This window comes from Centruroides vittatus, unplaced genomic scaffold, assembly GCF_030686945.1.
Source record: "Centruroides vittatus isolate TY-2023 unplaced genomic scaffold, ASM3068694v2 contig_980, whole genome shotgun sequence".
In the NCBI taxonomy this organism is placed as follows: domain Eukaryota; kingdom Metazoa; phylum Arthropoda; class Arachnida; order Scorpiones; family Buthidae; genus Centruroides; species Centruroides vittatus.
This window is the reverse complement of record NW_027122652.1, coordinates 381,917-404,995: the sequence shown is the minus strand read 5'-3', so window position 1 is coordinate 404,995 and position 23,079 is coordinate 381,917. Positions and strand designations below refer to the sequence as shown.

Below are 23,079 nucleotides of genomic sequence, written 5' to 3'. Positions count from 1 at the left end.
TTAGTCGAATAGCAGCCTTGTGTTCTTTTAACCTTTTTTCCAATTTCCTTCCTGGTTCTCCTATGTAACATTTTGGGCTTGGACACGTACATGACAACTTATAGATGACTCCTGCAATTTCTAGTTGTTTTTCCAATATATTTCGATCTTCATTATTTATAATGTTAATTATATCCATTAATCTATTTTTCTGTTTTGCTTGTTTTTTCTGTTTCTACATAGAAAATTTTTTAAATTTTGATTTATATTTTTCAAAAAAATTATTTATATGTGGAAATTTAATGTATAAAGTGTCTATCTTTTGATTCTTAACCTTATATCTATTATTTATATAATAATCATACCACTTACATACAATATTCTTGGGTAATTATTTAATAAATATTTTTTAAAAAGTTGTTTGTTTCTTTTTCAATGTCTTCAATGTAATGTTGTTCTATTTATTGTTTTCTTTAATTCCATTAGGAATGTATTCCTGTTTGTTTCTATAGGGCAATATGAATTATAATTAATGGTTTTTCTTGTATTACACTGTTTTTCATACTTACGGAACAATAATTTCGTTTCTTCTCTTTTAATGTTAACATCAAGATAATTCATTTCCTGGTTAAGTTCCTCTTCACAAGTAAATTTTAAGTTTCCATCTAGTTTATTTGTGTATTCCTCAATATTTTCGGCTGTAACTGTTTGTGAATCACATATTACCAAAATATCATCTATATATCTTTCATGGTAATGAATACCTTGAAAATGTGATATTTTCTTGTCTATCGTTATCATGCAAATGTCTGCCAATTTCAGTCCAATAACTGATCCTATTGTGATTCCTTTCGTTTGTCTATAGAAGGACTGCACAGGCTTCTATAGACAAAAGAAAGGACAGGCCCTTCTTGCATTACAACAGGAGAATATTATATATTTTAGGATTTTGAAGATGTCAAAAAAAAATTAAAGTAGTTCTAAGTTATTTTAATATTTGAATTTATTTAGTATCATATTATGAAATAATTTTATTTTTTCTTAGTTGGTTTTACTTTGATTCATCAGTATTTAAGTCAACCTCCAGCACAAGAGTTATTTCAGAGTGCTTTACATGGTGGTTGGGTACATACTCTATTTAGAGATGAAGTCTTGCACACACATTACTATATTCAGCAGTATTTTGAAACAGTAAAAGGGTAAGTTAAAATTCATTAATCATCTTTTCCATTACAGTTAATTAATATTTGAATGAAATCTTAATTATTTGTTAGATAGGAAACAAAAGAAAAATTTTATTATTATATAAAGATTTATTAAATTAAAATATTTTATATTTAATTTAAAATTGTAACAATGTGAAATTTTCTTTTGTAGTTACAATAAAAGAGTATCAGAAGTGAAGGAGTGTTATAACCATGCTCTTCAATATGCGTAAGCAGTATTCACATTTTTAAATTTCAATACAATATCAATAAACCTGGAAAAGTTATACAGTAGAGCGTCGAAAATCGGAATCAATTGGGGACTGGGGTTGTTCCGATTACCGACTTTGTACGAAAAAATATATTAACCTGTTTGATGTTCAAATTTTTCTCCGTTGCGTGTTGCTTCGTGTTGAATTTTTCTCCGTTGCGTGTCGCTTCGTGTTGAATTTTCGTCGATTTTAAGCCTAACGAAAATTTTTATAATAATAATCGAGGCTATTGTATCGTTAAAAATTATTTCTGCATTTTGTACAAACAAAATAAATATATTGAAGAATATAAAAAACATGAAAATTATACTTTAGAAGTAAATCTAGTATCAAAAACGTTCGATTCAGCACGACACAGTCTGACTGAAAATCGTTTCGATTACCGGCGTTCCGATTAATGACGCTCTACTGTATTTTAAGATACTTTTATGTATCACTTATATCAATGAATTTGATGTCATATGAGTGTAAAATTTGCAGTTAGGAAATCAAATATCTAAAAAATCTATATAAACATATCAGATGTCCAATGTCATTTAAAAATATCAAGTAAAACTAACACAATTACTATTTAACAACTATCTACAACTTTTTAATAATTATTTTTCAACTCATCAAAGTATTTTAACATAGAAGAAGTATTTTTTTGGAAATATGTAATAATAATGAATATTGTCTATGATTTCTGAATGGAAAATTCCATTATAATAATTTCTAATAATTATTCTTTCACTGAATTTCAATCTGTATGGATTTCTGATACAGAAAGATAATTCAAAATTATCATAGAAAAATTGAAAACTTGAATTACTGTCATTATGAAGACTATATATATTGACTGTAAATAGATTATACATTGAAAATATTTTTACATGAATATCAATATTAAAACTGTTAAATGTTGCATGACATTAAATTCATTAATAAATGAACTATATAAAAAAATAGACATTTAAATATATTAATATTACATATTTTTATAATGATCTTTATAAAAGAAATTGCATGCTGTTTTACTAAGTTATACTAATGTTTCTCAAATTTGTAAACACTTCCTTCTATATTTAAATAATGTATTTTCTCTCAATTATTTTCTAGAATTTGTTAACAATGAATAATTAAAATGTAATGCAAATCTGTTACATTATTTTTAAGAAAGTAAACTTAAAAATATAATTCTGGAATTAAACTGTCATTGTCATTTTTAAAATTTTAATATAGGAAATATTTTACTGAATTATACATTCTAATATCTACAGGAGTTTTATACATAGAGAACGAAGAAAATATTTACGTACAGCTTTGAAGGAAATAGGTTTGATACTCACAGATCAACCTGGTCTTCTAGGGCCAAAAGTAAGTTTGTCGTTCATTTTGAATTTTATTAATATTATTAGCAGATAAGCCTGGCATTGCTCGGGCGAAAAGTAGCGATAGCAAAGATTAAGATTATTACATTATAGCCAATCTTACCCATTTTCACAGAATGCAAGAATTAGGTCTCCCTGTTTCCAGACTAATTAGAGAATTTTTAGATGGGTCTAAAAATATGTTCGGTATCCATCAAAAATGCAAAAAACCACATCTGCGCCTGTAAATCTTGCACGCCGCTTTCTCTTAACACTTCCATTCTTAACACTTCTATTGTTAACATTTCCATTCTTAACACTTCAGTTGTTAAGCAATACACTTCTTTCATCTTCACATGGTATCCTACTAAAATGCAGTTAAAAACAAAAAATTGCATCTAAAATAGTACAGTAGAAGCTGAGTTCTTTAGGATAAGCCTTAATCCTCTCCCTTGCCCCTGTGGGGGAATTTCAAAAAATCTCTTCTTAGATGTACTCTAACGTACTCTGTGTACCAAATTTCCACTTTCAACTCCTAACCGTTTGGGCTCTGTGCTTATTATTGTTCTTATTATTATTATCCTCAACCCATCTCAATTAAAATACACATTACAATATAGATGCAAATATTTATTTGACAATATATATTTTTGATCCTTTACCTTATCAGTTCACTGCTCAAATTTAAACTTTGTGATGAGAACTTAGGTAATTGAAACAAGATTCTTATCATTGATAAATTAAATTTAATGAGCATAAAAAATATAAGGAATATTACTGAAATAGAGAAAACATAGAAATTATATGAAAAACAACAAACAAAAGAAGAAACAATATAATACTGTAAATAAATTTTGTTTTTCATATATTTAAATGCTCATTACATTTTAAATTTTAAAAATATTAGTGTTTTAAGGAGTGAATAAAATTTAATTAATTTTGTTTATCATTATAGTCTTTATTTGTATTTATGGGACTTTCCTTTGCTCGAGATGAAGTACATTGGTTATTACGACATTGTGATAATTTGCCCCAACGTCAAGGAAGAGCAAGGACACAAGCTGAAGACTTAATAGATCGCCAGTTACCAGAATTATTATTTCACATAGAAGAATTGAGAAGTACAATATATTATATATAATTATTTAATTATACTTGTAAAAATATATTATTTACAGCTTTCATATTTAATAAACAGAAAATAAAATATTAAATTATTAACTCATTATTAGTACATTCAGTAAACAATATTAACTTGAAAATGCTTAATATTAAAATATTAGGCATCTTGAAGCAACACATTATTCTGAATATAAGTTATACAGATAATCTTATGTCTTCAAAATCTAAAACCTAAAATAAATTTTGTTATTAGTAAAGTATTATGATATTAAAGATTTATATGGATCTGAAAATGTTATGTCCATATTTTAGATTCATTTATTATCTAGATTAGATTAATATTTGATTTGATCTAATTTAACTCAAATATTAATCTAACCTAGATGTATGAAAAGTAATGTGTAATGTTAACTATATAAAAAGTAATTTGTGTGAAGTAAATCTGGACCCTCCTGAGAAAAAAACATACAATCAGAGAATCTGCTCAAAGTGTCTGCCACTGTTTAACATACACTGATGAAGATGAAATTTGTACAGATGCCAGTAGTGGATGCTGGTCCTTAGAAATCCCAATCTCACTCAACATATGTTGAAGGCCAATGTGAAATGAGCCAACACTTCAGCACTGCTTTCCTCATTCGTAACAGTTCTTGGCAGTCAACTGCAAGGCCTGTCATGTACGTTCCCAGTCTCATTAAATTTGACAATGAACTTACCAGCACATCTATGCATGATTAGTCTGCAGTCTGGATGGAGCTTATTGAATTTTCTAGCCATTTCTTGTGTGACTGTGGGACTTCACCATCAAAATCACTTTAGTTCATTCCTCTGTAGTCAGTGACATGGTTTTCCTGTAATGAAAGGAATAGTAATATGAGAAACTGCTATCGGTACAGACTTGTGGGATACTTTTGGTTATTGTAGTAATAGTATTAAACTTTATTTATATATATTTTTGTTTAGTATTTTATATTCTGAAGATGGAAAACATTGTATCTGAAAACATATAGCATTAAAAAAATTTATTATAAAAAATTATTATATATTTGAGTACAAAAAATTTTTTAAATTTCTTATATTTAAACATTATGTAAATTTAAAAAAGTAATCTTAAACATTATCAAGTATTTGATAAGATTATTTAAGAGATTAATGATTATATTTGATAGTTTTATTTAAGATGAAACTTTGTTATAATAATCAAAACATATTAAAAGTTCCAATTGAAAATACAGTGGAACACCATTTATTCATTTCTCAAGGAATTGTATCAACATGTCAGAACTAATACATTATATCTATAAATCATCATAAAACAGACTCCATAAATCTTTTCCCAGCAATTGTTTTTATAAAGAACAAACATTTTTGGCTTACTTAAGAAGCCTTCTTTAGGTTTATCTGCTGAAACTGAATTAAATAAACCAAAAACATTCATTTTTTTTTTATAAAACGATTGTTAGAAAAGTATTTATGGTGCCTGCTTTATGGTGATTCATCTCAGTTCCAGCTTTGGGCATTTGGTTATTATATCATTGTATGCCAGATATATTTGTATTATAGCATTTAATCAAAGTTTTATCTTTATTTTTATTTCATATTTTTATTATAAAATCAGTAATACATTTAGATTTACCTGATTTGACAGCAATAAATTCCAAAATGATTTTTACCTAATTAAGACTCAGTAGTCATTGTGAACGATGGTAATGGCCCTCTAAGATTTTTTTAATTTTAAAATATTCATTAAAAATCATTAGGAACTCTTCATTAAAATTGTGAAGAATTGTATGATGGAATAGATGTTTTGTTGAAGGAACATTCTTTGGTTAAAGACTTTTGTTCTTACATGATACTATAAATGTGTAGTTTGTATTTCTTCTTTGTTTTGGTCATTTTACACATACTAGCCAATAATTTACTTTTAATCCCTGAGAGACAATACAGTTGCGGAATCAGTTTTATGCTATTTAATTTCTGGGATGTGACAAGAGAGTAAGAATAGAACAAAGAATTCTGTACATTCTAGAAATTCTGAGTAGGCTTGTTTTCTAAATGACTCTTACAATATATATTATCTTAACCAGGAAGGAATTGACCTATAAATGAAACTCTGTAATGAATTGAACGTTAGATGAAATATTTTACCACTAAAAAAAAGACAAGTGTTTCAACTTAAAACAAAGTTTAAATGTGAATTATGACACTGTTTCACTTTATAATTATTACATTGTAAACAATTTAAATTACAAAAGTTTTTTTTTTTAAATTTGTGCAATATTAAAATTTTATATTAATATTTATTAAAGCATTTCAACAATGTATTATTAATAAAAAAGTTAAAATAATATTTACTGAAATTTCATACTGTTTATTGAAAATGGCTCATGAGTGATAATCTAGTACTTTTATTTTTAACATTAATATACAAATTGAATAATTGAAAATTATTAATAATTTTTATTTTTCCAGCACTTGTAAGGAAATACAATCAAGTGATTCAGCGTTATTATATTCAGTATTTAGCAGGATATGATGCAGTGGCATTAGATCATAGTATTCAGGTAAATAACATTTCAATATCTAAATATATTTATTATTTTTATAAAAGTAGTGAATTCTCATGATGAATTTAGTCCATAAATCATGTATAAAAAAATTCAAGATACAGTCATTTTTATTTCAGTTAATCACACAATTTAATATTTATAGATTAGACTAAATAAATTTGTTATTGGAAATAAAATTTTATTTGTGTTTAGAAAATAGAAAATATTAGATAATTTTCAAAATAAATTTCATATCGGCCTGTTTTTAGACATCACAACTGTTTTGATTTTTATTTTGGTTTAACAATAGAAATGTTTAAACTGTCTGAAATAAGATTCTCATAAAGTACATTATGATGTAGCTAATATCTTGGTAAAAATTTATAAAAAAAATACATGACTTATTACATTAATTTTTTTATATCATGTTGATATTTAATATTTATTTCTTTATACAAGTTTGTACAAAAGTTTTCACTTACTTATAGTGGAAATGATGATAATTGTTTATATAGAATACAGGATAAATAGAAAATCCTGTAATTTTGGGATTAAGTTTAATTAGAAATTGCTACAAACATTCCAAATTGACTAAGAATCTTATATATTAGTAAAAATTAACTTGTAGTAGTAGTATTTAAAAAATAGTTATTAAATACTCATAAGGATTATGAATATTTAATAATTTAAATAATGTTTAGTAATAATTTTAACATATCAATTTGATTCATTTCAAAGATGTAATATTATTTTAGAATGTATCAGTGATGCCAGAAGAGGATTCTGTAATTTTGTCATCAATTTGTGCAGCAATCTCTGGTTTATCTGTAAAGCAAGGTAAAGTTTGAAATATTTTTTATATTAAAATTGATACTATATAAAGTATTAGATATTTACTTCCCAAAAAAGAAAACAAAAATAGATAGTGGTTTGATACAGATTTCCAGCATTGCTAGTTGATTATTTCTGTTAAATGATATTTTACATATTGAGTTTTTTATGAAGATAAAAATATTAATGTTTACAAAAAAAAATCAATATTTAGTATTTTAATAATTTAGCATAGATTTGAATTAAATATTCGATAAATTTGTATTTGAATATTAAACTATTGCATCTAACAAATCTTATGGAAAATTTACTTTCATTAAATGATTATAATTTGGTTTTATCAGTTCAATTTTTTCAGCATTTTCAGTAGATAATGGAATTTACTAAATGGCTTGTATGAAATTAAAAGACATGTTCTTCCAAAATGTAGGATTTAATTTTGTAAAAACAAAAATTTCAAATTTGTCAAGGAAAGTTTATATTATTAAAGATGATGTCAGCGTTATTCAAGCAATAAATACTAGAAAATTTTTCATAATTTTTCTAGATTAGGCTTTATTATTATCATATATTTCTGCAGATAAGACGATAGTTGAATCATAAAAAAAGGCCCCCAAAATCCGGGGTTATCTTATGGAACAGATACAAAAAAATTAGATTGAAATTTATATAAATTAAAACCATTATAAAAAAACGGACAAGCTATAATTATTTACTAGTAGAGAGTAGGGCATGTCCACAAAATAGAATAGCCCATACAATGTTTTTGTGAATAGACAAGGTCATTACCCGAATTCCTGAATCAGTGCAAACGTTTGCAACAATAGCAAGGCAGAAAATAATATTTGTTCATTCAAAATTATGAATACGACATAATTTCACATATGCTATACAGTATTATTATCCAGATGATGATCGCTGATCTAAACTAAATTCATAGGCCATTGATAGTTTGGGGGTCGTCTTATAGGACAGATATATGCTAAAACTATAAAACTTTGACGAAAATTTATACCTTGTCTTATCTGAAGGTCGTCTTATCTGTGGAAATATACGGTATTTAAAGTTTTATTACTTAAACAAATGCAATATATTAGTATTCTGAATATCTGCAATTGTATTTAAGAAAGTTATTGCTTTATTTCCACACTATGCTTTTTTACTTTAAATTATTCAGCTAAACTAAATATATTTGAAGAAACATTATTTTTGTAATATCAGTTTTTGTGATAAAATTGGAATTTTTGCAGTTTTATTTTTAGGAATTAATCTAGAGAAAATATTCTCCAAATTTCTTCATTCTGCTTATTAGCTAGCATTCTAAATAACAGGAAAGAAAAGTAACATTTTCTGTATTAAATTTTTAATATTATTTCTCTTTTACAAAATTATTATAAGAAATAAATTTCATTTATCTTTCTGCTTTCACTAAAACATGATTTAAAAAAAGATAAAATATTTAATTTATTTTTTATATTAAACAAAATGATTGTTTTCCTTTATACTATGCTTACATAAATGTATTCAACGGTGATGATAGCATTTGATACAGATTTCTCAACTTTTCTAATATAAAAAAGATAATTAGGCGACATCACTTGAATTTGTATAATAAACAGTACAGAATTCCAATTTAGTCATTAAAATGAATAAAAAGATAATAAAAAACAAGAATGTAACTCTTTGTTATTACCACATTGTATAGGATTGTAGTTAAACGATATACAATAAAGTCATAGTTTATATTTAAAATGGTTCTTTATAGTAAAAGACAATTTTTTTTGTAATAGTTGTCTTTTCTTTTAATAAATGACTAAAATTGACTTTTCTAATATCTGTGTTATCATAAGTTTTATTTTACTCTGATTAAATTAATTTAATTTATATTTATTTTAAAACATCTACAGGATAATTTTATACATAAAATAATTTCATTAATCTTTCAGTGGAAGAAAATGAAATATTTGATTTCAGAGGATTGAGATTGGATTGGTTCAGGCTTCAGGTTAGTTAATTAATACTTTATTTGTAAAGTTAATAATAATTATGTACAGTATATGGATGATTTGAGAATTTATTATAGAGTAAAGATTCTAAAATTATTGCATCTATGCGAAAAGAAGAAAATATTTTAAATTTGTTTAGAGCACTTTATTGTTTAAAGTTTAAAAAATTATAAATATATTTTCATTGAAACAAAGGATATGTATCTTATTTTAATAAAGCTGAGATAGATAAATATTAAACAAGTAAAAAATGCTATTTTCTCTGATATTTTCAGTGAGAAAAAATCATTTCAAGTCATTATTTCAAACTCAGTGTAAAAACTACAAATTTAAATAATATTATTTACAAAATTTTACATTTTATTTGACATCTAAATAATAATATATGGTTTTATCTGAATCTTAGCAAAACTTTATGGAAATTTATCTTTCAATAACAAAAAAACAGTTGTTGTAAAATAAATTTAATTCTCAATTTTCTATTACATAAAAATATTCTATTCTTATTCAACATAATAAATATCTTATTACAAATATTTACATGTTGATTTTAACAATTTTTTGAAAAAAAGTTTAATCGCTTTCTCGTCAAATTTTATATAGTTTTTAAAATCTCTGAATTTAATTGTAATTCAATTTATATTTGTTATGAATATAATTTAAATTTTTTTTAGATTGATTCAGAATTGTAAGTGAGCCATGAATAAAAAAATTTTGAAAATTGACATAATCAGATTTTCATTTTTTCTTTTAAGTTTAATTTTTTATATAAAATGTATAAATCAAAGATTGAATATTTTAAAAGTATGTATTTAAATATATAGTTACTATGCACCTGAAAAGTCAAGTATTTTCATTACTGTTTGGAAAAAGATATGGAAAGTCAGGAAATTTGTCAAAAATTTTCAGAAAGTCAGGAAATTTCCCTCCTTAGCTGCCGATTTTTTTTTGCTGACAATATGCTTGACTAAATGTAGCCGTCTGCAGGCAGCAAGAAGTAATTTGGTATAATACAACTTAGTAAAAGGGGTGCAGAATATTTTCAGGACCCAAAATTTCCCCAAAAATGTAAAGTACAAAAAATGATCATTTTAATTCAAATGATTAATAATAATATTTTTCATTTTAGTAATTTTGATTGTGTAACAAAACACTTTCTGATTTTTTTTCAGTTTATTAATGTTTTATAAAATTCAAGAAATTTATTAAGAGATAAATTTAATAAATATATAGTTTTGTAATACATAGATTATACAGGATTTGTTAATGAATAATAAATAAATAAATAAATGCTATTTTTTCAAAACCATGTAGATTTTTAGTTTTAATAAGTTGGTAATTATAAAAAAATATATAAGTGTTAATTAGAAAAAAACAATTAATTAAAAAGTTGGAGTAGCAATAGCATAAATGCATAGTAAGTCAAATGCTGTTTTGTTTTGTCATTGTACCATAATGTAAGGGACATGAAGGTCAAGGAAAGTTGGAAAGTCATGGAATTTAAAATAAAATTTTGAGTAGGAACCCTGTGTGTGTGTGTGTGTGTGTGTGTGTGTGTGTGTGTATATATATATTTGCATAATACTACAGAAATTTTAGAAAATATTAACTGATTTTTTGCATAAATAATGCTTAATATCCTGTGTATTTATGCTGATTTTAATATTTATGCTGATTTATAAGTACAGTGGTGCCTCATATAAAGTACTTAATCCGTTCCAGATGCACGTTCGTTAAGTGAAATGTCCGTTATACGAAACGCATTTTCCCATAGCAATATATGTTAAAACATCTAATTCGTTCCGCAGCATAAAATAACCGTACTGTATCATTAAAAAATATGAACATGGGGTGCGTTCTTTTATTCCTCCGTGTAACTCTGCGCGAGCGACATCCGTTTAAAAATTCCTGCAGAACACGTTCCTAAATTCTGGTGGGATGCGCGCTGTCGAATGGCAAACACGGCTGCTTGTAGCAGTAGTTTACGGTGGAAAGCAACATGGCGTCCTCCATGGCTCAGATAGTTTCGTTTCCGGGTCCATTATGTGGTTTTATGAATGAAAATTTAGAAATTGTGAAAGCGCGAGTTAGCGCATGCGGTGATGTAAGTGTCTTTACGAATTTTTTTCAAATGGTAGCCGGCATTCTAATTTTTTTTGTGGCTATTTTGAATGCTCTTTCAACAAATATTCCATTTTATGGTTAAATTGGGACCCTTCTTTTGCCTTTAAAAGCTCATATTTTAGAATTATAGATTCCTCCATCACGATACTATCGATAGTGCGGGCGTCGCCATCTTTCTTTTTTTCACTGTCGTTCCTAAATGCCTACAAACAGTGGCGCACTCCCGTAGTAGTGGAGACGCAGAGCAACCGCTATTAAAGAACGCACCCATGGAGCAGTCACCAATTATGCTGGAAAGTCCGTTGTTTGCAGCCAGTCCGTTGCTGGAGTCACGTAACGGCCAAACAGTAAGTCTGTTGTTCGCAGCGTCCGTTATTCAAGGCATACGTTATATGAGGCACCACTGTAATAAATTTTGTATTTAATGCATGTTTCACAATTGTTGAGAAAGTGAAATCCATGCAATTCAAAATGTGATATTTTGGCAGTATCATGTGCATGATACATACATGGCTTTTACTTTCTGCTTTTGTTTGACAACCAACTAGAGAATTCTTTAAAATTGTTCTTATTGGTTAAAATACACTGACTGACTGGTTAAAATTGATAGTAAAATCACATTTGTTATTGGAAGCCATCATACTAGAATGTTTCTCAATTTTACCATCTTCCTATTTACTGGAACGTTTGTGGATCTGCTAGATATCAAGCACAGTTTGAAATAGAAAATCCATCTGCAAGCTGGTTGCAGAAATTTATCCATGCAATTTGACATTCATTTCACAATCGTGTAAAAGTGGAAGAGTTGGATGTAATTTCACATTGCAATTGCACCTGTTTTCCACATTGCAAAGGATAATTGTGAAACAGGATTTATTTTGAATATCATATCATTATTAATATCATTGTGTTAAGTTGCTATAAATTAAAAGAGATAATATATATGTTAATCTGCTGTATGAGTCATTATTTTTGGTTATTATTATATTTGAGAAAAAATTAATTATGAAGATTTTTTTTTCTTACAGTAAAATAATCATCACAGAACACAAATATTCAAATATAACGAAGAATTTTCATAATTTTCAGCTTATTATAATCAAATAAAATATTGTATTTGTAATTATATTTTGGGTAACAAACATTATAAATTTAATATTATATGAATTAATAAAATAAAGTAAATTATTACATATTTCTTAATCACTTATAAGTCATACATAATATGAGGAATTCTATTAAAGAAATAAATTGCCAGTATTAGCTAAAGCTTTTCAATTCTCACTGCTAATGTTTTCTGAATATTCAGAATTTCAGCATTTTTATTTGCTGTTTTTAAGGTTAAAAGGAACGGACTGAACAAATACCAGTGATACTGTTAGAAATATTATAATGTGTGTTCAGTTTACTCACTTTTATATGGTGTTTTTAATATTAGAATTTATTTGGAATTAATTGTTAAAATTTTTCAACTTTTCATATTTTTATATGATGAAGTTCAATGATTATTATTTTTATAGGCCTACAGTAGCGTTAGCAAATATCCTTTAAATTTACAAGATCATCGAGACCTTGCTTCTTTAATGAATACAATTATCTTTCATACAAAAATGGTTGATTTTCTGGATGAAATGTTGGTTGAAACATCAGATCTTTCTATATTTTGGTGATTATCATTTTATAAATATTTTTAATTAATGTAATTTATTATATCTAATGTATCTTTTGTTTTCTTTTTTAGTTTTTTCAGTAAAATATTTGAGGACCAATTTCATATGTGTCTAGAATTTCCAGCTCAAACTAGATATATCATTGCCTTTCCATTAATTTGCAGTCATTTTATGAATTGCACGCATGAACTATGTCCTGAAGAGGTATGGAGTTTTTGTCACAATTTATTATTTCATTCCAATGTAAGTTATTAAATTTTTTTATTTTAATAAAATAAAATATTTTATTTAGTTCAATATTCAAATACTTCATATAATTGTAATTTTATTTGGTTCTGATTCTGGAGCATTGTACAATGTACTAACATTATACATTGTTAGTACAATGTTGTGTACAGTGTTACAGATGCTAGTACTACATTGTAGACAACATTATTACTATACTAATTTTCATTTACTGCATTACAGTAAATGAAAATTACTGAAAGAACAATAATAATGTCATGGAACTTCAGATTTAACAAAAGATACAGTCATTGAACCTTTTCATATTTGTGTAGAGTATTCAATTTTTACTCATTGTTGGGCTGCAATTTGAAAAAATTGTAGATCTATAAATTCTCACTGTCGTTCTATGTCTGTCCTTCTTTAATCCTAAGAATGGAGTTAGATAGATGAAAATTGAGACCAGATATGGAAAGCTTAGGGGCAGGAGGCCCTGATTAACTATATACAAACATCTAGTGCAAACCAGAAGTCACATTATTCCAATTAAAGAAGTTTCCCTGAAAGTAATTAGATAGATGACTGACATGACTCTATTGCTAACAGGGAAAGTATGATGTACAGAGGCAAGACACTACAAATTTCAGGTGGAAAACATATATTTTAGATTAAATAAATTAAAAATATGATTAAAAATTGCAGCCTGGTCTTGTAATGATGTCACAATAGAATAATTTCTTGTTTCATAATTATATTTTGTTAAGCAGAGGTCTATTTTATTTTAGACAAAAATACTTGCTTACATGAAAGAGTAGACTTTTATTGTTATTTCAATTATAAATGCTTCAATATTGTTCTCTTGTTCTATAATAGTTTATTTGATAAGAATATAGACAAAAAGCATAAAAATTGAATTTAGATTATTATATGTTTTGAAATAAAATCTATTTTTATAATGAGCAATTATTTGTTGTGACATCATCACAATGCCAGACTTCAATTTTTAATCATCTTTTAATTTTAAAAAATCTCTTTGCTTTCAGTCCAGACCAGAAGTTTGCATTAAGTTAATTAGGGTCTTTGGCCCCTAAGCTTTCTGTAAGTGTTCACAATTTTATAATGTCTTGCCCCTGTACATCATACTTCTCCTGATAGATACATGACTGGCACAAGTATGTTATTAACTCCTTTCTTGAAAATTTTGAATTGAAGTCCAGACTGAAAGTTCATATATAGTTATTGGGGCCTCAGCCCTAAGCTTTCCACATCTGATCTCAATTTTCATTTATCTAACGCCATTCCTGAGATTAAAGGACAGATAGGCAGACAACATTTGAAATGTATAGGTCTGCAATTTGAAAATTGCACCCTAATAATGCTGATTTAGAATTATCATAATTTTTAGTTTAATTTAATTGATTTTTAAAAATTAAACAAATTTTACTATTAAATTTTTTACACCAGTAATTTATAAATTTTAATTTTATTTCAATCTGTAGTAATATTGAAGTTGAAAAACATTAATTTAAAATAACAACTTATAAACATGATCACCACATGTCTTATGTCTTGTTTACTTCTTTCATTAAATTTATGTTCTACATAAATATTATATATGTAATGCATATTTTTAGTTTCTTAACTTAATTCATTTAAATTTTTTAAAGCGTATTCATATAGGAGATAGAAGTTTGACCATGGTTAATGCATTCCTGGATGAAATGTCCAAAGAAGCTAAGAACATTATTACAACGATATGTGATGAACAATGCACTCTCAGTGATAGAGTTAGTACATACTAATTTATGGATAAATAAGTTTTTAAGAATTTTTTAAAATTACAATTTTAGTTAAAATTAATTTTGATGTTTTAAATATCAATTTAAGGGTATATCGTTACAGAAATAATAAATACAATTTTGTTTATTTTACAGTTACTACCAAAACACTGTGCTCCCCAAATTGCCCAAGTAGTAAATAAGAAAAGAAGAGATAAGAAAAATAAAGTAGTTCAAGAATTAGACAAACCCGGAACAGAAAGTTATCGAAGAACACGAGAAGAACTTACAACGTAAGTGTATAATATATAAATCTAATTATAAGGCTATAATAGAATATAATAACTATTAATATTTTTGAATATTAATTGTATGAAATTTTAAATTATTAGATATTTTTTTTAATTTCTAGAATGGACAAACTTCATATGGCATTGACTGAATTGTGCTATGCAATTAATTACTGCAGTACAATCCATGTTTGGGAACATACTTTTGCACCTAGAGAATATCTATCACAGCATCTAGAAAGTAGATTTAACAAGTAGGTTAAAAAATTTTAAGTATAAGCTTAACGAAAAGTTTAGATAGACAGTACTTAATCATTCATGCTTTTGTTGATTCATTAATTTTAATTTCATTTAAATCTAATAAAACAGTAAAATAGACTTATTTTACATTTTACAAAATTTGGTATTTAATGAATAGTTATGTTGGTTAAATTTAATTATTTTGTAGTTCTTTAAATCATAAAATATGTAAAAAATTGTTAAAGATATTTTTAGTTTTTGGATAAGTAGTTTTACCTTAATTAATAATTATTTATATGAGTGAAATTCTGTTTAAACTTTACGTAGGGCTCTTGTTGGAATGGTAATGTATAATCCAGAAAATAATGAAATAGCTAAACCATCAGAACTTTTAAGTAGTGTACGAGCATACATGAATGTTCTACAAAGCATTGAAAACTATGGTATGTTAATAAATTATGTTAAAATGAAAGAGTATTTCAAGTTATTAAAAAAATTAATTAATATTTAGATAGATGTACAAAATATTCTTTAAAATAATTGTTTCCTATGTTATCTTATTGATAAAATTTTATTTATAAATTACTTGTAAATTTGAAAAATTTACAAGTAATTTAGTTTAAAATTGTATAGTTGTGAATTGAACAATTATAAAATGATTTTATTGTTATTCACAGGTTACATATCAGATTTCATTAAATTTTGAATAAAATAAAATCAGTGTGGATTAATTTCCTTTGCTTGAAATAGTAAATAATATTCTAAGTTACAGAATATTCTTACATAATATTATTTTAATTTGTATTATATTATACATTTAAAAAGATACTGTTTTTATATATATGTAATATTTATTTTTTATGATAGAATAAACAAAATTGAACACATTGAGCACCATACAATAAAACATACAAATCTGGGATCAAACCTTGTTTTATTTTTCCAGTTTTAAATTATGTCTAATGCATTTTTCAAGTGAAAAGAAACTTAGTACAATTGCTTAAAATACAGAATGAACAAAACAAACACGTTGGTTATACATTTGCTATCAGAAAAACATCAAACAGAAATTGCTTTCTGGAAAAAAAATTATTTTTAAAAAATCCTGGAATGGAATGGTTGTGTAAGCACTATTTCCATTGAAACAGTTTTTAAATGGATGACATTGCTTTCTTCCATTGAACAATGATACAGCTGACAAAAAAAATTATTTTGCAATAATATGAAATATTACATTTACAGTTCCTTTAATTATTTATGGGTTTCAAATATACATAATAATCAAAAGTAATATAATGAAAGTTTTTACTTGAAATTATTTTATGCTTATTCACCTGATTTCATTTTATATACATATTGTAACATCATCACATGTAATATTTAAGAGACTTGGTTTACCTTATAGATAAATCTTGTGTCTAACATAAATGTTACAGAAAGATTCTTGTGTTGTTTAATGTAAAAAATTGTATTATAAAAATATTGAATGAATTGTTTAACTTGGAATTATTCTAGGATTTTGTTTTTTTTAAATATATATTGTTATTACTTTATATAATTTATACAAGGTCTGTTCTAAAAATAACTGAACTTTATTTTTTTAATTTTTATTCTTCAAGTTACAGATTATTGGTCCTTGTCCCCTTCAAAGTACTCCCCTCCCCTATTCACACACTTATCCCAGCAGTGTTTCCTCTTTGCAAGGCAAAGAGCTGTTAAGCTTCTTTGGAATGTCATTCAGTTGTGTCAAAACGGTGTCCTTTCAGCACTGATTTTAATTTTGAAAACAAGAAAAATTTGCAAGGTGGCTGGAAAGGACAGTCATTTGATTTTTAGCACAAAACTGGTGTGTTGTCATTGTGAAGGAACCATGAGTTGTCTTGCCACAACTCTGGTTTCTTTTTGTGAATTTTTTCACACAACCATTTGAAAACACTTGCATAGTACTGATTATTGATTGTTTGACCTTGAGGCAAAAATTCAAAGTGCATAACTCATTGAAATAAAAAAAAAGAAAAACAGTGATCATCATCTTGACATTGGATTGAGACTGTTGTGCTTTTTTTTTTTTGGGCATGGAGATTCCTTGCCAACTTACTGTGATGATTGAACTTTTGTCTCAATGTCATAGCTATAAACCCCAACTCTCATCACCCACTATGATCCTTTGCATGAATGTTTTGCCATCATTGGCTTGTTTAAGGAGTTCCAGGCAAACGTCCATTCGATTTTCCTTCTGCAGTTCGGTCATCAAACAAGGAACAAATTTTGCTGCAACTCAATGCATGTTTAATTTTTCCATTAAAATGTTGTGGCATGACCCTATTGAGATCCCAATCTCTTTTGCAAGTTCTCTGGCAGCCAGACGATGATTTGCATGCACCAGATCCTTGATTTTCTGAACATGATTATCATCAGTTGAGGTCAAAGGCCTTCTGAGTCAAGGGTCATCTTCAACTAATTGACAATAGTGATGTAATGAATATTCGGTTACTATCCGGTATTTGGCCTATTCGACCTATTTTCACTATTTGGCCGAATACCGAATATTTAAATCACTATTCGGCCGAATACCGAATATTTAGTCACTATTCGGCCAAATACCGAACACCTAAAAACAGGAGTAAGAAATAACAAAAACACAGTAAATTAATCATTTTGGTAACTTTTATTAATGCTGAAAATTAAATTATAATTATTAAAGTTAATAAGAAATAGCATCTAACTCTAGTATTAAATTATTTCGTAATTAAATAATAATATAGCGTTTATCTAGCCCGATATCTTATGGCATTGATGGCGTGTAGGTTAGAATGTATCGGGCATCAATGTTATTGTTTTGTTAATTATGTTATATTCATATTTGCGTATATTTTAATATTTTTTACGATATTTTAAAATAATTTACGAAACGTTTTATTGAAACTTATCGTATTTAATGAAAGAATTATTTCTCTATTTCCAGAAGATGAGTAACTAATATATAATTTATTTTATATATAAAGCAAAGAATGAGCATTTTTCATTATATGCAAAAGATAACATTTGAAATCGTGTTAATTTTAAAAATATTGACAAAAACAATAGCAACAAAATATCACAAAACTTCACAAATAGAAACCCCCCAATAATATATTTGAACTGTTTCACATCTGGGGAGAAACTAGACCATATGTCCCCACTAAAGTATATATCCTTAGGGTACTATTCAGTCTACAAATACGTAGTAAAAATAAAATTTTACTGCTTAATTAAAGAGTTAAAAAGATTGATTGCAAATAAAATAACTTATAAGTTATAACTTACATCTAAATACCAACAACTGCCGAATCATATCGGGCTATTTACGGCTATTACATAAATTATAAACCAATTTGGCACTGGAGGTAGACGTTAGGCTCTATTTCATATTAACTTTAATAATTATAATTTAATTAATAAATTTAAATAATTTAGACCTACTGGAAGAAAAAATCGTAGTGACAGAGGGCCAATAGAGAGCAGGGTGCGCGATCCTTGCCATAATTTTTGCGAGCCAATTTTTGTACGTGCGTTAATCAAGCCGAATAGTTTGGCCGAATATTCGGTATTCGGCTGAGGTCGAATATACTATTCGTTACATTACTAATTGACAACCATTCTTAACACTGTGTATGACCTAAAGCACCATCTCTATAAGCTTGATTCAAAAGTTGAAATGTTTCCGTAAAAGTTTTCCTCAGTTTCTCGCAAAACTTCACATTGCATCGTTACTCCTGTAAATCGCACATTGCAAAAATTGCCACAAACACTGAAACACCTTTTACTCAAAAAACAATAATGTGGGAATGAAACGAGATATCAACAATCCAAAGAAAGCAGCTCACTCAGTTGGTTATCACGAATGTAGTGTTGCCAACCTCACGACGCTAGCACACACCGTTTCTGCCCTATTCAAAAAGTTTGATAATTTTTTGAACAGACCCTGCATATTAAATAAGAAGAAATTATTGAATACTTTTGTGTGAATTTTCTATAATACTCTAAAGTAATAATATGATTTTTACAGAAAGACATTTTTATTTAATTCATATTGATTGCTTAAAATGCTTAAATCTATTGATTCACATTAATTAATTTAATGTGAATCAATGGATAGTATGAGATCTTCACAGATAAATAATATAAAATGATTGATTTTTAAATATATACATTTAAGATAGTGGTATGTTGTGAATTAACAAAAGTTTTATTTTCAGTACATCTGGATATTACTAGAGTATTCAATAATGTTTTACTTCAACAAACTCAACCTCAGGACAGTCATGGTGATAAGACAGTTACTTGTCTCTACACTAATTGGTAAATAAAATTCATAATTTTTACAAGTTTCTTTAATTATTTCCCACTTTTCAAAAGAATTGTTCATAAAATATTTGATCTATCTGTGTATAATCAATATTAAAAAATTAAACAATTAGACTATTACAAAAACATTGTTTAAAATTTTATTTTATAATTTTAGTTTCTTAATGATGAGATGATACTTCAGTTTTAATTATCTTCTGTCTTGGTTTAATATCTTTTAAAATTTGTAACTAAAAAAAATTCTTTAAGATAATAATTAAAGATAAGTTTAAAAATCTTATTTTAAAATGTTATATAATTTAATAATTTGTTTTAGGTATCTAGAAGTTTTGTTAAGAAGAGTTAGTACTGGACATATATGTTTTTCTCGTAATCAAAGGGCTTTTGTTACATTATCTGCTGAAGGACAGATTCCATTTAGTGCAGAAGAATTCTCAGACATCAATGGTAATTTTGACGTTAAATGTAGTTTTAAGAATTTTGTAATAAACATCACACTGTAGAATCCTTAAAACTCAAAAATTATACAGAAAATTTAACAAAGTATTTAAAGTAGTTTTCTTTATATTAATAATAATAATAATAATGATAAATTATTTTATAGAATTTTTCAAATTATAAGTTGATAATTTGTTTTGAAAGAGGTCAAATGGATACCTGATAGCACTCTTCCTGTAATAATAAAAAATGATAATAAATAAATAAATATACAGGTTCAACAACATCTTGAGCTGTCAATTTACATTTAAATTAATATACACTTAAGTTCCTAGTAATCCACAGTGCTTTGGCAATATCAGGGATATGTTGTTGAGTTGTTATGTGATCTTGACGGTCCAGCAAAAACATTAAACCAACAATCTTTGGAATGAAGTGTGTCAAAAAATCAGTGATCAATCTATATAAAATATTTGTTGATTTATTATTATAGAAATTATAATTATAAAAGTTTCTTTGCTTTATTTTAAACAAGATATTTTAAGAGAATAACATTTGCATTGTTAGTTTTATGTAGGTTATCTTGATACATTGTTAGTAAAAATAATTACATTAACATTAATGAGCAATTATTTATTGTGATATTGTCACAATGCTGGGCTGCAATTTTTAATCATATTTTTTAGTTTCTTTACTTTACTAAAACTGAGAGTATATTTTTAGGTCTTGCACCTGTACATCATACTTTTCCTGTCATACCAGTTATCTATCTAAATCTGGAGAAAATTTTTGAATTGAAATAACAATGACTTTTGATTCAAACTGGAAGTTTGTATACAGTTAACTGGAGCCTTCTGCCCTAAGCTTTTCGTATCTGGTCTTGACTTTCATCTATCTAATTTTGTTCTCAAGATTAAGCAAGGACAGACAAACAGATGGATGCCAGTGGGAATTTATAGGTCTGCAGTTTTGAAAATTGCAACCCAATAAATTCATGTGTGATATAAATTCAGTGAAAAAATGTATCTAAATTAAAAGAAACTTTAACTCTTGATTTTCAGAAAAAAATTGACATTAAACCAGTGATTCTCAACCAGTGTGCCACAACTGCAAATATCCATACATAAGCAACGTCAGACAAGTAGTTCAATTAATTCTACCTTCCTAGGGCATGTTTCGAAATTGTAACCAGTGTTACTGGGAACTGCCAGTAGTTACCAACAGGGCTGCAGAGTCGGTAAAAAGCCACTCGACTCCGGCAAAATTAAATACCAAGTCATTTTATGGGGCAGAGGTGCTCATAGGGGGGTACCCTACTCTGAACTCTGAAAGGAGCCTGGGACATTTACTCAAATACTTTATAAACTTTTATACAAATAAATATTAGTTAGTATTTTTAATATTTAACTTATTAAATATTTGTTAAAAAATTACATTAAGAGAAGAAAGGGGGCAATAAAATTCTGCATCTACATATATTTGACAGCATTTACACTTCAATATCACGCTTCCAGAAATGCTTTAGTTTTTTATTTAAATGAAAATAAATTTTAAAGTAAATTTAAAATGTGGGAGTCGGAGTTGACACATTATTTCCGACTCTGACTCCACAGTCCTGGTTACCAAGGCATTTAGAAAAAGTGATCTAAATAACTGTTATGACATCACCAGTTGTCCTGCAGTACTTACCGAAGTAACCATGTGTGCCACCAAATTTTTAAATTATTAAAAGTGTACTGTGACGAAAAAATTGTTGAGAATCATTGCATTAAACAATGTAGGAAAAATCAATCGTATCATCAAAGGATACTTCAAAATATTCTCTGAAAAATTTCTTATAACAAAATTAAAAAATGATCAAATTCCTGATTTTAATAAGTTAATGCTATATTCTTAAATTTTTTATAATAGTAATTTATAGTAAATCAACATTTGGCTCATAACAAGCAGTTATTGTGTTTCAGTCATAATTTGCTCACAATACATTAAAGAAATGTAAGCTACAGTAGCTATTGTTAAAAGTAGTATTGTTTAAATTTTATACTTTCTTAATATTAAAATTACACAGTATAGTTACACATAGTTTCTTAACTTTTTTAATTATTGGGAACTCAATTTGTTAGAATTGCCATAACTTTTATAAGTTATTGATGCATAAGATTTACTGATTCAATTCTTATGCAGAGACTTATGTGAATCCATGCTATACAAAACAAAGGACTAATGCAAAACATGGGGTTAGGTTCCAGAAGTTAGCAAAAGTATACTATTTTTTTTTTGTTACTAAGAGACATATGTTTATTAAAGCAATCGATAATTTATTTTTAATTATAATGATTAATTAAAAATCACAATTAAAAATACTGTATTACACATTAATATTAATTTTAGTTAAACCAGGACATTTCTTTTTACAAAGTATTGTTGCCATCTCAACTTTTCTGTTGATCTTGATCAAGCATCAGCAACATTTTCATATTTTTTATTTTTACCATAAAAGTATGTTATTAATTGAAAATTTATTCTAGTGGGTTGCATTTGTTCAGTCAAGTACCAATAAATTTTTTCCAGAATTTGAGTTTGAATACCAAATTGTTTGAGTACTGAGATACTGCTGTATTTCATTTTACAAATGATTAATTACCTACGTTTAA

General features: G+C 26.6%; 1 protein-coding gene across 4 annotated transcripts in view; it reads left to right on the top strand.

The window, feature by feature from the left end:
• Positions 1-23,079, top strand: part of Hem (Nck associated protein 1 Hem) — an 80,894-nt gene that overhangs the window by 43,262 nt on the left and 14,553 nt on the right. For all 4 annotated transcript variants that reach the window (XM_067283263.1, XM_067283261.1, XM_067283264.1 and 1 more), the window contains exons 9-23: positions 1,025-1,178; positions 1,357-1,413; positions 2,716-2,812; positions 3,761-3,926; positions 6,400-6,491; positions 7,232-7,313; positions 9,254-9,312; positions 12,958-13,103; positions 13,179-13,311; positions 15,000-15,119; positions 15,267-15,403; positions 15,523-15,654; positions 15,968-16,083; positions 19,879-19,981; positions 20,304-20,434. In XM_067283263.1, coding sequence (XP_067139364.1) covers positions 1,025-1,178; positions 1,357-1,413; positions 2,716-2,812; positions 3,761-3,926; positions 6,400-6,491; positions 7,232-7,313; positions 9,254-9,312; positions 12,958-13,103; positions 13,179-13,311; positions 15,000-15,119; positions 15,267-15,403; positions 15,523-15,654; positions 15,968-16,083; positions 19,879-19,981; positions 20,304-20,434 — 1,725 coding nt within the window. The remainder of the gene's footprint in view (positions 1-1,024; positions 1,179-1,356; positions 1,414-2,715; positions 2,813-3,760; positions 3,927-6,399; positions 6,492-7,231; positions 7,314-9,253; positions 9,313-12,957; positions 13,104-13,178; positions 13,312-14,999; positions 15,120-15,266; positions 15,404-15,522; positions 15,655-15,967; positions 16,084-19,878; positions 19,982-20,303; positions 20,435-23,079) is intronic.